General features: G+C 37.8%; 1 protein-coding gene across 1 annotated transcript in view; it reads left to right on the top strand.

Moving 5' to 3' along the window:
• LOC115625894 (zwei Ig domain protein zig-8) overlaps positions 1–13,452 on the top strand; it is a 97,415-nt gene extending 83,963 nt beyond the window's left edge. The window contains exons 4-10 of the mRNA XM_030521125.1: positions 5,245–5,369; positions 6,687–6,776; positions 8,160–8,327; positions 10,321–10,455; positions 11,727–11,940; positions 12,326–12,437; positions 12,583–13,452. Coding sequence (XP_030376985.1) covers positions 5,245–5,369; positions 6,687–6,776; positions 8,160–8,327; positions 10,321–10,455; positions 11,727–11,940; positions 12,326–12,437; positions 12,583–12,601 — 863 coding nt within the window. The 3' untranslated portion in view covers positions 12,602–13,452. The remainder of the gene's footprint in view (positions 1–5,244; positions 5,370–6,686; positions 6,777–8,159; positions 8,328–10,320; positions 10,456–11,726; positions 11,941–12,325; positions 12,438–12,582) is intronic.
• Positions 13,453–16,806: the final 3,354 nt, after the last annotated feature.

The raw sequence follows: 16,806 nt of genomic DNA, 5'->3' as shown, positions 1-16,806 counted from the left end.
TAAAATGGGTAGTATTAAGAGTTGTAAGCGATTTGAAATTGTTCACAAAACAACTTTTAAAATTATATTAAATTTCTGAGCTAATTAAACTAATTTTCCAATATTGTCATATTGAGTTGTACGAATTTTTTGGTAAGTTTTTTGTTAATTCCGATACGAAAAGCTCGGACATAGATAGATGCATTTGGTACCGATCTATTCAACTAATCTGAAAACTGAACTTAAAGGAATAATTAAAGGTCACGATGTGAATAGCATAGGGAAACACAGTATTTGTGTGAAAAAGCTTATGCTTTATAACTAGCTGTGTATTTACATATGTGTGTGTCGGTAATTTCTTTCCACAATCATGCAAATATATAGAAAAATGTATTATTAACTATTAGGTTCTACAAAATTACGGCTCATACATAGATTGAAAAATAATAAATTAATGTTGGAATAAAAATTATTAAAACAAATATTTAGTTATAAAGAAGAAAGATTACATTGCAAAAATATAACGCAGAAAACCCAAAATACTTCTGAAACAACCCAATATAGTATTGCAATGTGCTCGTTTTCTCCGACACTCTTTACACTTCTTCGCACTCAAGCTGTTTACCTTAAGCAACGCTCATGTTTCAAGTGCAAATGAGTTCGTTGCTGTTTGTATTAGTGTGTGTACTATGTGGGTTCTATGTGTGTGGGTTAGTCAGCATTGCTTAGTTGAGCTTCGTGCCCCAAAGCTTTCTACAATTTCAGCTATTTTGCAAATTTGCTTAGTGGTTTCAAAACTAAGCCCGCGTCATGTGTGCTGCCAGAAGCAAGCTGGCACGCACACTTACCAACTTTAAATATGCATAGGAACGATATTGCGTCTGACCTGCTCGCCCGCGCCATACCCAGTATGATCTTGAACGCTCAAGAGTTCAGCTTAGGTTATGTAGGCAATGAGTAAGGCAGCCAACAAGGGAGTCAGCTTTAAATCTCTAAGCCCTTGAGTCGCGGTTGCAGAGCGCCAAGTTTTGTGCTATGTAGCAGCTTAAGCAGCTTTCCTGCTTAACAGGCTTAACAAAAAGGACGCCCAGACAACACATGGCATATTGCGCGCATTAAAAAATTACGTATACGTACATACTTATATAGACGGCGTGTGAATGCTTGCTGACAATGAGAATAAACGACAATGAATGAAGAAGAGGGAGAGGGAGTGAGGAAAATAATAATTTGAGACATGGCAAGCGCGCGAGCTCTTGACGTCTGCCAAGCTGTCATTCAATATCAGCAGTGGCGGAGGCGGAGGCGGAGGCAGCGGCAGAACCATCAACCAACAACAGCAACAACAGCCATCGGCAAAATGTCGTGACACTTGGCCATACAACTTAAACGGTTTACGGGCGGATTGGAGGTTGTGGCAAAAGGCAGATTGACAAGAAATATTTATTATTAATAATAAACATGCGAGCATGCCGGGCGCACTTGCTGACTTCATTATTTATCGCTTTTTGGAGCCGGAGTCGAGGGAATAGCGTCAAGGACACAATGGAAAGGGGAATATGCTTTACTCGTTTCGTTCTAAATAAAATGAAAAATGAAAATGAACGAAACTTATTTATATACACATGTACATATGCATATGTGTGCGTGTGCGTATGTGTTTGTGAAGAAAAAGTGTTGGGACTTTTTGCTTAGCTGTTTTTCGTTTTGTGCTGTGTTCCTTGCCTGGCATCCGGTTTCCCTTTCTGCTATTACTTTTTGCGCAAGTTTTATTACTGTTGCCTACTTTCAGGCATCATATAATTCACACGCTTAAGCCGCAGGCGGCTGACATGCGCACGTACAAGTATCTTTACCAATACAAACACAAACCCACACTCATACACGCACAAAGCGACGCGTTAAAATACGCGACTTCAGTCGTTTTATTAGCAGTGCGTGTTTTTTCACTATTATCGCCAAGCCAAACAACACACCCTGGCCCAGCCCCCAGCCCCCAGCCCCCTGCCACAGTCCCCGCCCCTGGCCCAACCTCATCATCACTTGACTATAGCCGGTAAGTCTGCCAATTCAATATGTGAGTGTGAGAGTGTGAGTGTGCAAGCATTTACATTTCTTTTTACATGCGCAATATATTACTCCTTGTCGTTGAATTGTCTCTCTGTGTGTGTGTGTGTGTGTGTGTGTGCCACATTGCTGTCATGCATACAAATGCAAAGATAAAGAATTTATATTTCCAGCTCTCAGCAAAATATATAAATATCAACAATATGTACTTTTTTTGACCGCTAACGAAATTCGACCCAACATAAAAACACTGCTAAAAGGCAAACGCACTTCAATCGTCCTCATGTCTCTCTCTCTCTCACACTCTTTCTCGCATTTTCATAGTGTTGCTTGCGGCAGATTTCCATAATTAATAGCATTGTTATTATCTGGCCGTTTTAAATACGAGCCATCGACTCAAAAGTTCTGCCAGACCAGAAAGAAAATAAACTGAATAAGAAAATTCGTATACTCGTTTGTGTTCGAATTTTAAATCAATGCAGCTTGGGGAAAAAAATAAAAACTCTGCCGCTTTGACGTCATTGCTGAGTAGCGGCGGCAAATCAAAGCGCCACACCCATCGGTCATGGCAACAATGACGCGAAGAAATGCCACACATAGACAAATACATACAAGTGCAGGCCAAATAAATACACACACATACACACACACACATACACACAGGAACGCACAAACACAAACACAAACGCATACGCATAGCCCAAAGTATGAACTATAAAAATTTACGAGGCAATAAAAATGTGAGTTTGCTTCGCTGTGTTTTATAGCTATTGCCAGCCACAAACATACACATACACACACAACCACCCAACCACACAAACACACAGACAAACTCGGGGGGAGTGAGACACACAAAAGGCAGACACGACGACCACAACACTGTGTTTGTTGTCTACACAACGCACTTTCCTACTTTCGTTATTTTTGTTTCCTTCTCCTCGGGTTTTCAGCAATTTCCCATAAAGCGTTCAGCACGTGCGTGTGGCTGCAAGTCTATGATTTACAGTGGGAAACGCTTACATGCAACGAATTTTACGCAGTTTTTCCGTTTATCGTCAGCTATTTTATGCATACGTACATATATGATTAAAAGCCATTTTTATGCTCAACTTTGTACAAAATAGTTTTAGCCCTTTTATTGCTGACTTTCAAATATTTAAATTGAAAACTATTTGATCAATTCTGAATTGAAACTGAAAAGTGCAAATGCGTTCAACCGCTGCCTTTTCTTGTCATTTCAAAATTTAAACTAACTAAAACGATTTCTGCTCCACAAAGCTTACTTACGAGTTTGTGAAAGCAACTATCGTATATTTTGTTCACCAAATAAACATGCATATTATGTGGATGTTAGTCTTACTTTAGTGAAATCTTCGTGATGGAATTATGTCATAAGTCTCTAAAAGGGTCTCGTCAAATAAACATTGACACAAACAAAAAGCAATGAGATAGTTAACTAGAAGCTATAAACAACATTGATGCCTTAAGCTATTAATGCAATTAGTAATTTCAACTAATACGAAATTCAGATGGCGACATTTTATTTTTAATCAGGATAAATTAAGAAAAAAGCATATATTTCAAGATTTTATGAGAAAATCTCTACTGTATACTAACGAGGAATGCGAACCAAACACGCACATCCATCATGACTGATTAAAAGTTTTAAAATCACGGGCCCAGCTGCTCTCAACTATATTTTAAGGCACACACACACACACATACACAATCAACTTCATTTATGCAGACTTCATTTATAATTAAAGCATTTAATTATGTTAATAATTAATATCAACTCAAGAAGCCATATTTCGGCAGCTTGAGCACGCAACACGCTAGTAGTATTATAAAAAAAGGATAACTAAGCTAAAGAGCATTGAGCGTAAATTTAATTTAGAAATTGTTCACTACTCTGCGTGGTGAGAGCATGTCTGCTTGTCTGGTCAGTTGCCCTAGCAATCAAAGTTTGCTAATTAAAGTACACACAAACTTTTGAGTGGCTGTTGCTTGATTAAAATGTGCATGCGGCGTATACTTAATGAAGTGCTTCTTCTGCTAAATATATTAATAATTGCAAGTTAAGCACGATGGTTGGCAAAAAGCGCAACACTAAAGCAATACTGTGGCAGACCAAAAATTTGAACAACAAGCTGTAGGCCTAGTTTTATTTACTTTTGTGTTTAATATCGTTTTGGAGAAAGGTATTTAAATGATAACATAATCTCTTTTCTCGCTCTCACAGTATGATTAGTAAATGCTTTATGCAAAGAAACTGCTTCTTTCGGAAAAAATATAAACTTCATAAGTTCCTCATATTAAACTAATTCGATTTCGATTTGTGCGCTCTGAACCATCTACAATTTCAACATTAAATTGCTTTTTTTTATCTAGCTGAATATACTTATGTAGAAGTTTTTTAGTCCAAACATATTTTACAAGATTGTTTGTTTGTTTTTTTTTTTTTCTTGAAAAAAAAAACATTTTTGTGATGAAAAATAAAAATAGATAAACCACTTTTTAGAAAACTTTTATAAGTGGATTCCAGCATTGTTCTTAATTCTTACAGCTCAAAGAATCCACTTAGCATTAACTAAGCTTAACCTAGCCTAACCCCAGCAGTGTTACTTCCCACCCATTTCTTCGTGATATTGCGTGTCCAACTCAAAAAAAAAGGAAAAAAAAAACACAACGGAGTAGACAACGCGCGTCGCATTGTTTATGCCAAGTGTGTGGTTAGAGCCGCCCATCGCGTTTGGGGGGCGGGCGGTGAAATCAATAAATGGCATGGAGCAGCCATAGTAATAAATAACACGCTGTTTATCTGCGTCAATCAAACGCTTTATTATTTCAACAGCCATTTCTGGCTTAGCCAAACACCCGAACAGCCAACGACAATGATGACGCACACTTCAGCTATACAAGTTTCCAGCCTTTAACGAGCCCTCAACTCGCACACCGAACGCATTTAGCAGTCAATCAAAGAGCTTTGATCAGCTGCAATTAAAGCAAATGCCGGGCTTTTCATTCCTGCCATTTCTCTTAAATTGTTTCGTGGGATTGGGGCCCAAGTACTTGTTTTTGGCCTCAATCAAGCTGGCAACTGTGTGTTAATGCAATTTGCACTTTTCAATGCCATTCATTTTGTTGCTTACACTTTTTACTTTCTTCTCTCTACCATTCTGTTCTGTTGATTTTCAGATCAAAAGTCAATACTCACAGATAACGATTGGAAAAAACTATGGATGCGCGGCGGTATAAATCCCGATTCAAAATTGGATAATAATCTCGACTCCAGCGACAGTCCAATGTTCGAGGACAGCGAGGTAAGTAAAACAACCCAACTCCAGCTAAGCCAGACGAACCACTCAAATAACTTGCAGAGCCAAATGCAATGAAGTGTTATTTAAATTCAAATTGAATTGACATCATTTGAAGGACAGCTGCTACTATTACTCCTACAGCTCCTGAAAGAGCAGCTGTATCCGTATTTACTATACTGTCCCAATTGCTGTTGCCAAGTGCACTCGTCTCTCTATACTTCGTGCGCATTGTGCGAGCGGGACAATTGGCACAGGGCGTCAGCTAAATATCGTAGTTTCTCTTCCACTTTAGTATCAATATGTTAATTTATGCGCACAAAATAGGGCAGGACTCGATAGTATGGACAAACAGTGCGCTGTGCTTACGCTAATTACCATACAACATGAAGACGAGCAAAGTCTAATTAATCTTTAGTGCTTATTTATATTTCATTCGCGTTGGCTACGAATCCAATTATCCAAATAGCGAGCCCCACCACAAGCGTTAGTCCGAGCAGTTCATTCAGTTACTAGCCACTAGTTTTAGTCAAGGACACTTCCAATGAACAAAGTCTTTGGCTAAGCGATAAACAGAAGTTAAGAGCAGTGCAGACATTACAATTTATTAAATAATATTGGTATGAACACACATCTAAGAAATTAGTTTCCAAGACAGAACTTAATTCGATTTAATTGTGTTCTTCTGTGTTTAAACATATTATTAATAATATTAACTTAAGCAGTAGAAGAAAAAATAAACTTAGCTAAGTTTCCTAAACAATGTTGTCTTCGATACACTTCGATACTCTTTTTAATTGGCCCATAGCTTCATCTTTTTTTTTACAACCGTTTACTTCAAAATACAAAACAAACGTTTTAGAACTACTTTTATTATAATTGGGACTTTGAAAGAATATTATGCCAAACTAATTGGCTCTGCCCTTTTAATATTGACATAAGTAAGTCCAAGTAAATCCATGAGACCAAAATTGCTGAAAGTTTGTTAAATTTTTAGAATAATATCTGAACAGTGCTTTGCAGCCCCTCGCCTCAAATAAGCCTCAACTCAAGGCCCAGCCCCAACTACTGTCCAAGTCCAGCGGACATTGTGATGAATGTGGTGGCGACCACGTTGTTTTGCTGACTAATTGGGTAGTTGGGTGGTTAGGGTTTTGGGGCTGGGTTTGGGCTTGGACGCGTGGGCTGTAGAAAAAGCGTTTGGTTTTACTTTGCAGCGCATAAAAAATGAACTTTTAACTTTTTGTCTTGTATATTCTGCTCTTTTTCTTCCTCTCTCCCCGCTTCGCGCTCTCCATTCTCTTCTCTTTCATTTACTTACAGCTGATGGCGCACAATACAACAGTCCAGTTGGGTGGCACCGCCTTTCTCGTCTGCAAGGTCTCCGGAGTGGATAGAGTGGGTGTAAATTGGGTTTGTTTTTGTCTCTCTATATCTAATTGTACCGCATGCTACGCGCGTAGTTGCTGCCAATGCCGCTTAGTCAAGCTTACTCGAAACAATGCCTTTCTCTTTAGTTATGCAGCATAGTCCTGTCAGTTGCTTACTTTACAAAAGCGCATTGTTTAATAGCGCCGAATTGAATACTTATTCCCCCAACTAACAGCTGCTTCGACTACATATATGCGTATTTTCTGTTTTTAATTATACACCATTTATATGCACGTTTCGTTCTTATTTTTTTCATGGAATGCGGCACGCGAAAGAATAATTTGTTAAGCAAGAAGCCAAAAAAAAAAAGAAAAAAGAAAAACGCAGACGATTGTTTTTGAAATGAAGCTTAATTTGGCGTTGAAAGCCGAATGCGGGCGTTTGTTCTGCCATTTTGTACAGTTCTTTGACATTTTAGTTTGCTAACAAGCAATTAGAAACCGCATTAGTCACGCTATAACTGCCTTTCATCATGATTAGGCCGACATATTATTAATATTATTATTACTATTTTGGCTCAATTTAAAGTTTCAATCCAATTAGAAACATTATTTTAGCTTTTTTATATATTATGCAAAACACAGTTTGTTTCTCAGAATATAATTTAAAAGGCTTTAAAACTGATGCCATAGACAAAGACTTCCACAAATGCGTTAAACACGAAAATCCAAAATTAGCAATATTGGACGTAATTTGAGCAGCAATTGAATGAAACCCAGCATTCATACAAATAAAATAAGAGCAATTAATAAAAACAAGCCAAAAAAACGTGTGTACTCCCTCAAGGACATCCATCCTGCTGGTACTTTGTCACAATGAAACTGCAATTAAATGAGCCTGGTGTTCATTTTTTGCGCTGCTATTTTTTACACGTTTGCACGAGTATTAAAAATAGTTTACTGATATACTATAATGTGCTCTTTTACACAAATACACACGCACACACGTTTGCGGTGATCATAAACTCAGCGGCAGCATAACCGCACTGCTGATGCTTGATGGGCATTTAATATATAATAACTGGTGATATGCATATATGTGTATATGTACAAGTATATCGTCACCGCCGCATTGGTCAGAGCACGCTGACAATATGTTTCGCTAATTGCTTTTCATGAGCATTTTATGTTGCATACTTTTGCGCGCCGGCATTTTTAAAATTGTAAATAATTAATATTTTGTTTGATATCCTTTGTGCGCAGGCAGAGCATTTATTTTTGCATGATACGCTTATTTGTGTACTCGTATGTGCGTAAATATTTTGTTGGCATAATTATGAAAATGTATATCACGCTTACCTTATTTATAAGCAAAAATGTTGTGGGCGTGTTTGTGCGTTTAAAATATTTCCATATTTTTAAACAGAATCAAATTTCTTGGATACGCCGACGGGACTGGCACATATTGTCCTCGGGCGCCCAGTTATATACAAACGATGAGCGTTTTGCGATATTACACACTCCCGGCTCCAACATGTGGACGCTACAGATAAAGTTTGTGCAGCGTCGGGATCACGGCATGTACGAGTGTCAGGTGAGTGTAGTCCGTGTAGCCGTCGACTGAGTTTAAATGGGAAAGGACTAGGGCATTTTTTGTTGCTTCCCATATGTGCGAACGATATTTTATGCATGCAACACAGTCGAAATAAACTAAAGTGCATTTGCATATCTGGGTATGTGTGTTTGGGTGTGTGGGGGTGTGTTCGTCTGCGGCACACGCAATATTGGGGTTTTTGGAGCTTTCTGGTTTTATGTAAAGCGAAAGTGCACGCAGTTTACTGATTCCAACTTGTTTTTCCTTTCATTTTATTCCTGTTGATTTAATTGTAATATGCAAATGCAGTCAATTTATTTGCGCAGAGCGCTTTAAAGATAAGAAACCGCCACGCTGGCATTACGTCAGGGCCCTGACTCGACTGCCGCCTGCCATGCGCAAGCCATGTGAGACTGTCACAGCATGTCAAACAAATGAACATTTTTCGGGATGGACGAAGTAGGTAGGGCTGGCTGGCTGTGCAGTGACGGGTCGACTACCACAGGCGCTGCCAGATAAACTGGACATTGACAAATTTAGCAACTGACTTGCCCCAGAGCGTGTGTGCCAGCCAAAAATACTCGCACAAGTAATGCAAAAGCAGGCATGCAGAAGCGTCGACAACAGCATGCAACGAACATCCAGACAATGCCGAAAGTCATGCAAATATGGAAAGGGCGGGCTTCCGGCAAGGCGGACACTCATGGAAAAAAAAATGGAGACAACCGAGCGAAAGGCAACAAAGTTAGACACTGCTGAAACGGACACTTGACAGTAACTCTGTTTGTGCACAGAAGCAGCAGTGGAATCAAAACCAGCAACAGCGACACAAGTGCCACTCATACCACTAACAAAGCAGACCCCTAGAACATGGCAGCTCAACACCATCGGCACTGAAACACTCTACAAAACTGTAATTGTTAAATCTGTAGCAAATCTGAAAGCAAATATTGGAAAGTAATTCCCAGAGTGGAATTTAAATGAATAGTATTTCAGTTCCGATTTTAATAGCTTGATTTTCTGAACTTAAGTGTATTTTACAAAGGTTTTTCGTAAGTTTTAAATATCTTATTTGCAAGAAGCCTCGCTGGCAAAAGAAAAATACGACAAAGCCGATAAAGTAATATGACAATTCTCTCGGTTCCTAGAATACTGCAAGGCAGTACATTTTGTGATTTAAATAATTTAATTTCGACATGAATAAATCAAATTAAAATTAATAGTTCAAAGCATATTCTCTATATGCTGTGCAACGACATTGCACTAACAAGCAGCATTTTGTTTATCTAACTCAAATAAGTAGCTGCCAATATTAGGTGTTTTGTAAAAACAGACAGCCGAACAGATGTACTGCAAACCGACGGCTAAGGTACTTTTTCAATTTGCTTATTTTTGTGCGTTCCATATGTTGACACAAAACTAATATGAATTGGGGTGTATACGTGTCGGAATGCAGGGTATATAAACGTAGCTTCAATTTCAAAATTGTTTGCATGCAATTTCAATATGAGCCACATGCCATAGATCCAGCTTCAACGTCAGAAGGAACACAGTGGGCGCAGTTAGAACAAGGATTGCATGCAAATATGCCGAAATGATTATTTTCCTTTTGCATTCAGAGCAATTCCTGCCGGATATTTCGGGCACAGTCACTCCGTCAGACGGACAAGCGGGCCGGGCAGGCGAGCAGTCAGGCAGACGGGCAGACGGGCATACCGGTCGTTCGCATGTACGTGTAGGAAGTGCACAAGCACTTTTTCACTTATGCTATATAAAGAAAAAAAAACTCGTTTTGTTTCATAGAGAATTTGCTACTTCTCTTGCCAAATTGAAATTGTTTGATTTGCATTTCAATGAGTGCAACATTTCTTGCAGTCAAAACGTTGAGTTTACTGATGCATTAACATTCGACTTGATTACGACTACTGTGGCACATGCCTTGCGATACTCAAATTTGAAAATCCTGCTCACTTGCACTTCTTTCACCCAACAGGTCTCTACACCAACTGGCATCATCTCGCACTTTGTGAATCTGCAAGTGGTTGTGCCAGAGGCCTTCATACTCGGCTCCGGCGAACTGCATGTCGACATGGGCTCAACAATCAATTTAGTTTGCATTATTGAAAAGGTGAGTATGACATTGCTCTCGAATAGTACTTGTTTGTTCGAAAGTAAAAAGTGGCAACATGGCCGGCCAATTGTGTTTGCCTTTGCGGTTTTTCCACTATGCAAGGAATTGAGAAAATGAACTGCCAAAACACAGCCAGCAAGAATTTGCATGCCCGCATTTGTTTTAATTTATGTAGATAGCAAATGGAAGCTTCAAAAGGCAAAAATGCAATCAAAATCAAAAGCACCAAAGACCAGTCATCTCGACCAGTCAGAGTTTGTTAGGAACAATATGTAACTTTTGCTGCTGCCAACGCACAAAAAGTTAAATGGAAAAATTGTCCGAGTTTTGAATTTGCATCCGTATGTGTGTGTTTGTGTGAGTGCGAGTGCGAGTGTGTGTGTGTGCTATGTAATTTGGCATTAAACCGATTTGCATATAAAGTTGAAATGGTAAACAGACAAATTTGTGTTTTCTCACATATACGTATACGCATAAGGCAAACAGATTGCAAACCATCTGCTCTTCAAATACTGTATTCGCCAGATGAATGTATAAAAACTGATTTTCAAATGAAAACAACATCAAAAAAATCGGTTGCCGTGTGTTAAGCAAAATGTAGGTCAATTCATTTTTTTATGGAAATTGAACGGAATTTATGAGCATTCTACCCATTTGAATATTTACAGAACATAACGCCCTTAATATGCGCATTTTAATAGTTAATGGCTTTAATTGAATTTAAAATTATTTCATATGCTGTTGCAATCAAATACTATTAAGGCAAAGATTAAACACTGATTTAAAGCGCATATTGAATAATTCAAGGTCTCAAACAATATGAATAAAAAGAATTACGTGCATATAGTGATTGAATTTAAAACAAATTCGTAGATATACAGGACTCGTTTTTTTTTTCATTTTGCAATATTGTTGCAAATTTATACATTTTTTTATAGTTTAAATGGCATCTAAAATTTCATCAGAATAATGTTGTTTTCATGATAAGTTTTTTCTTATTTCAGTAATGATATTTTTATTATTTTTTATTTTCATTAGCTGACTGAGTTTGAAAGAGGTTCTACTTCAAGTAGAACTTTCATTTTAGACCTGAGCATAGGAAAGGGAAAAGATTTTATTGCTTCCTAAGCTTAATCCTCTTTCAATGAACTCTTCTCGAATCGCGGCATAAATGTCGTTAATAGCCTGCAGTCCTAATCTATTTGCGCAAGAAATTAGCATTTTTATGATATTGTCTCTGTTTTTGTTCCCCTATTATCTGCAATTAGAGCCCCACACCACCGCAATATGTGTATTGGCAGAAGAACGATCGGCTCATCAACTACTACGACTCCAGGCGGGACATTTCAATTGAGACCACACCGGGTCCGCGCACACAGAGCCGTTTGATCATTCGCGAGCCGCAAATCACAGACTCCGGTAATTATACCTGTTCAGCCAGCAACACGGAACCAGCGAGCATTTATGTGTTCGTCTCAAAAGGTAAGCCAAGTGCATTAGTGCAAATTGCGAAGGGCGAGCTATAGGGAGGGACGAACAACTAGGGACCCAGCTGTGGCAGCTTGGAGTAAGTCGAGCAGCTGCACGCAATTTGCATGGCCTCGCGGCCAAATTGAATTTCTTGTGATTTTAGCATTTAAATGGCAATCTGGAGCATTTGATAATAATGATAAGAAGTGTAAATGAAAATATGCAAATTGCGTAAGCTACGCAAGACGCTGCCTGCAGCTTATTAAAATGAAAATGCAATGTGCAGTCGGGCCTCGCCGCTTTTCCACTTTTCTCGCTCTCCCTTCGCACTGTCGTCTCGACCCTGCTCTATTCAGAAGCAACAAACTCGCAATTTACAATTTGCTGTCACTTGCAGGCGACAATATGGCGGCTATCTCACGTCGCAAAACCTCCTCGGCTGATCGCATTACGCACATATTTAGGTCGATGCTGGCGCCCTGTGTTTTGCTGAATACGGTCGTTGTAAGGTGAGTAAGCTTCTCATTTTGCATTCAGCCAGCTGGCAGACAGTAATTTTCCTATTAACAAAAGTTGTTGCCAAATGGAAATAACATATTCTTTCCTCCTTATATTTTGTCTATTTCTATTCTGCAATCGCCTCAACTGCTGCAGACGCATTTTCTTGACTTAAGACTTTTAAATGATATGCAAACAAAACAAAAAGGTACATAAATAAATAAAAATAAAATAAATGAAACCACATTACAGCGCAAGCAAAACGGAATATAGTAAAATATGAAGATGAATCCTATTTAAGCTATTTGAATGTTAGTAATAAATGAATGCAACAAAGGAGGAAGTTAATAAGATATGCATAAAGTAAACCAAACAAGACAAAACAAAAGGTAATAGTGTAATTCATAAACTAAGTCTGCATTCAATTGTATAAATAATTTAAATGATAACTCACAGCTATGTGTGTATGTATGCAAGGCATTTACATCAATTTAAGATAAGTCGTCTAAGTTTAGTTGATTTATTTTCCATAAGCCCATAAATGTGTATAGTATGTTATAACGGTTTTTAAATATATTACAAATCCATGTATCTGCCAACGAGATGCATTAGTTAAAGTACCACAGTTTAAAGTAAAAGGATCATTGTGCGTAAAATATGTATGTCTGAAACCGATGCCATTGTCATTTCCTTAATTGCATTTATAGTTTTGCATTTTGCATTTGCCTTGCCAAGCCAAAAGTTGGCTCTAAATTCTGTTTGATTTCCAGTTGGGCCCACACAAAAGCTTACTTCGTTTTTAATTAACTGGGTATATGCGAAGCATATGAACTCGTTTTTCTTTTTAATTGAACATTCTGTCCAAATATCGTTCAGTATTTCTTTCAGTTATGTCCCACTTTTCCACTCCTTTGTATTCTTCTCCAATAGGCCGCCACACTTTTATGGCTAACTCACACATTGATTAAACACTCATAAAAACAAAACGATGTCATAAAATACAATCTGCATAAGTAGCCAATTTCAGTCCACGTAAAAAATACATTAAAAATGTTATTGTAACTGTTACTAATTACTAATGGATAGTAAAGCATGTATGCATAAAAAGAATGCAACAAAACCTATAATAATTAATTACATAATTAAGTTTGTAAATACTTTTTAATGCAAATGGCATAACGCATAACACACATCCTCACACACACACAAATACTCACCAATGAATTAAACTGAAGAAGCCGGAAAAAATTAAATTAAATTGTGTACATAATAATGACGAAAAAAAACCATACACAACATACAACAAACATGATACTGACTGAGAAGAGCACATTGCTGCTAATGTTGTTGTACGGCAGCAGCCAGAGGTTGTATACTTTATGGCTTTACAGCTGTCAGAGTCACGCTATAATTAATTGCAACTACAACAGCAACAACATCTGCCAACATCAACAACAATGGATTGCGGCACAAATATATTGTCATTAACAGCCTCACAACTACGCCCTATATACAAGTATATGAAGCGATGCAAAAACAATGATAGTAATGCGACAACAGCACTAAACATGCAATTGACCTGAGGCGTACGCACAGATACGTACACATTTGCATACATATATACACCGTCAGAGACATCTTAGTTAAGTATGAAGACATCTAATAATTAGTGCATGTAAGTTCTGAAAGATTTATCAATAGCCAAATGAACAATCGACAACTTTAACGAGCAGCCACCATGGACTTTTGCTCTGAAAGAACTTTTTTTAATTTCTTAACCCTTCCACTTGGGTACCTTTTGTACACAGGCTAACTAATTGCGAAGCAAAGGGACAGACAGTTGATTTGTCGAAACCACCAATACTTATTGGACCACAATGCATTTTAAAAACAAATGCTGATACAGCTTTAGTTAGACCCAGGCTAGCTAAGGTCATTTAGCTGATAATCATAGTTTTTCACAATTCAAATCAAATATTTCCCATTTTCCATGATACTATATATGTTTTGGTTCGTTTGTTGTTCCACCCTTTTATTGATTCCAAGTTTTTAACTTCACTTACACTGGCTACGCTTTGGAAATTCAATAAATATATAGGTTCGGGTCTGTCGTGGGTATATAGTATAATATTTTTATGCCTCAAAACCTTCTCTTTAAAGTGAACCTCAATTAACAACAACATCTACGTAATACAGAATGTACAACTTCTTGACTGTTCTTTTGAACATAGCCAACGACAACTTGCTATATACTTATTTATGGAAATATCAAATCATATATTTGGTGTATTGTTAATCTTAAGCAAAATGAAACGAACATGTTCACGCATTCAATTGTCAGCTTAAGTCATGTTAAAAAATAAACAAACAATTACATACCAGCAACTTTGAAACAAAAAAATTCATTAGTGTGTGCAGAATTAGCAATTATAACCAGAAAAATAAACGAATCAGAATTTATGAAGCAGAATTACAATAAATGTTTCCTCGTTGTGTATGCCATTTGAAGCCCTACATTTCATTTTATTAACTATTGTTTCCACTGTTAAGCGTTTCCACTGTAAATAATTTAATTCGAAAACATATACTGAATGGCTTATAATGGCCATTAACTAATAAATACAAGAAGTAAAGAACACACAGAAGAAAAAGCGATAAATTAAAATGAGTACAGTATTCAATATGAACAAATAAAATAATAATTCAAGTTTTCAATGTAAATGCGTTTGGAAAAACAAAACAAAACAAAAGCAACTTGCATACAAGTACGAGTATAAATGTAAAATTTAACCTTAACAAACAATTTGATGAATTTAATAATACAGTTTTGGCCACATTTGGGCCATTAAAGAATGGAAAAGGAAATACAGAAAATACATGAGAAAACTACCATACAATGATTGCATTGCAAGCAAAAAATTGCATTAAGGCAAAATAAAAATCAAGTGATTATCATGAGAAAATAAATGTAATTTAAATAATAATAATAAAAAACATTTCGTTGTTTGTTTCATTTTTCGACTGTAAGGACAGCCCGAAAGTGTGCTACGGTTTTTTTCAGCTCATATCGCTTGCGATGCAATTAAACCTTTCAGCGCCTCATGCGCCGTAATTGGACGCCATTGTTGATAGAGTAAGTACCCCCTGCCACTACCTCTGCCAACAAATCCATATGCAGCGCCCTTATAGCCGTTCCCGTCGCACACTTGTAAAGTTTTCATAGCAGCGCGCCAATTATATTTTGACATTTTCAAAAGCTGTAGCAGTTTGCTTTCTGTCAACATTTCATTCAACGGCCGTCTTTTATTTTGCTAGCAACATGCTGCACTTAAATATATAATTCGATTTTTCTTCGTGTTTTTCCTCGCACTTGGGCCTTAAGCAAAACTTTTTCACTGTACAAAATCAAATGCATTGAACGTTGATGTGCTCGCAACTGCACCCACGCCCTCACCGACACACACAAATACAGAGCCAGGATACAGTTGTGCCTCTGCTTTGCCCCAGCTATACCCATATATACTGGTAAGAGGCTAACTTTTGCGGCCAGGAAAGTTTTTAGCCCAAATCAAATGAACCCCAAGTAAATTTTCCATGCAATAAGCGCACACCCAAGTGCTCGCCTGGAAAAGCGTTAAAGTAAAACATTGAACTGCAAAAGTAATGGGGGAATTTCAACAAGAAATTCTAGTGTACACACAATGTGTGTGTGTGCGTGTGTGTGTGTGTAGATGTGGGTGGCTGAGTGTGCCTTTGGATGGAAAACTGGTGGAAAAGTTTTTCTCATTTCTACAGCTTGGCCAAAACGTCGAAATTGGCTGTTGACAGCCTCGAGTTGAGTGTGTCGAAATACTTGGACGTTTGAAAGATTGAGCACTTTGCCATTTTTATTTTCGATTTGCTGTTTTGATTAAAAACTTTTCTCAGCCAGAAATAGAGCAACACGCAATCAATGGCCGATAAATGGCAAATATTTAGCATGTCTAATTTTAACGGAGCCGCATTCAGCATTCAAATAAGCCAAATGGCAAGCCAATAAGCACATACGCACACACACACACGCGCACGCACACACATACAACCACTCACCCATATAACCACACCATGAGTGCGTGTGCGTGTGTGTGTGCCGTGTTCGTGACAGCTGCTAAGCCAAGTTGGCGGTGTTTGCTTAAAAGCTCAGCCGTTGACATCAATTTATGTTAAGTTATAAAAATTGTAAATAATCGAATTTTCCAATGCATTAAGTTTAATGACATGGCATGCTGCAATACGTGTGCGTTATATTACCCGAACCTACACACGCACACTCCCCACATTTGGGCAGACACACACAAAAACACACACGCACACACACCCACAAAGGACAGGACCGCTGAT

Source organism: Scaptodrosophila lebanonensis, unplaced genomic scaffold (genome assembly GCF_003285725.1).
Source record: "Scaptodrosophila lebanonensis strain 11010-0011.00,11010-0021.00 unplaced genomic scaffold, SlebRS2 tig00000001-arrow-pilon, whole genome shotgun sequence".
NCBI lineage: Eukaryota > Metazoa > Arthropoda > Insecta > Diptera > Drosophilidae > Scaptodrosophila > Scaptodrosophila lebanonensis.
This window is presented reverse-complemented; position numbering and strand designations above follow the sequence as displayed.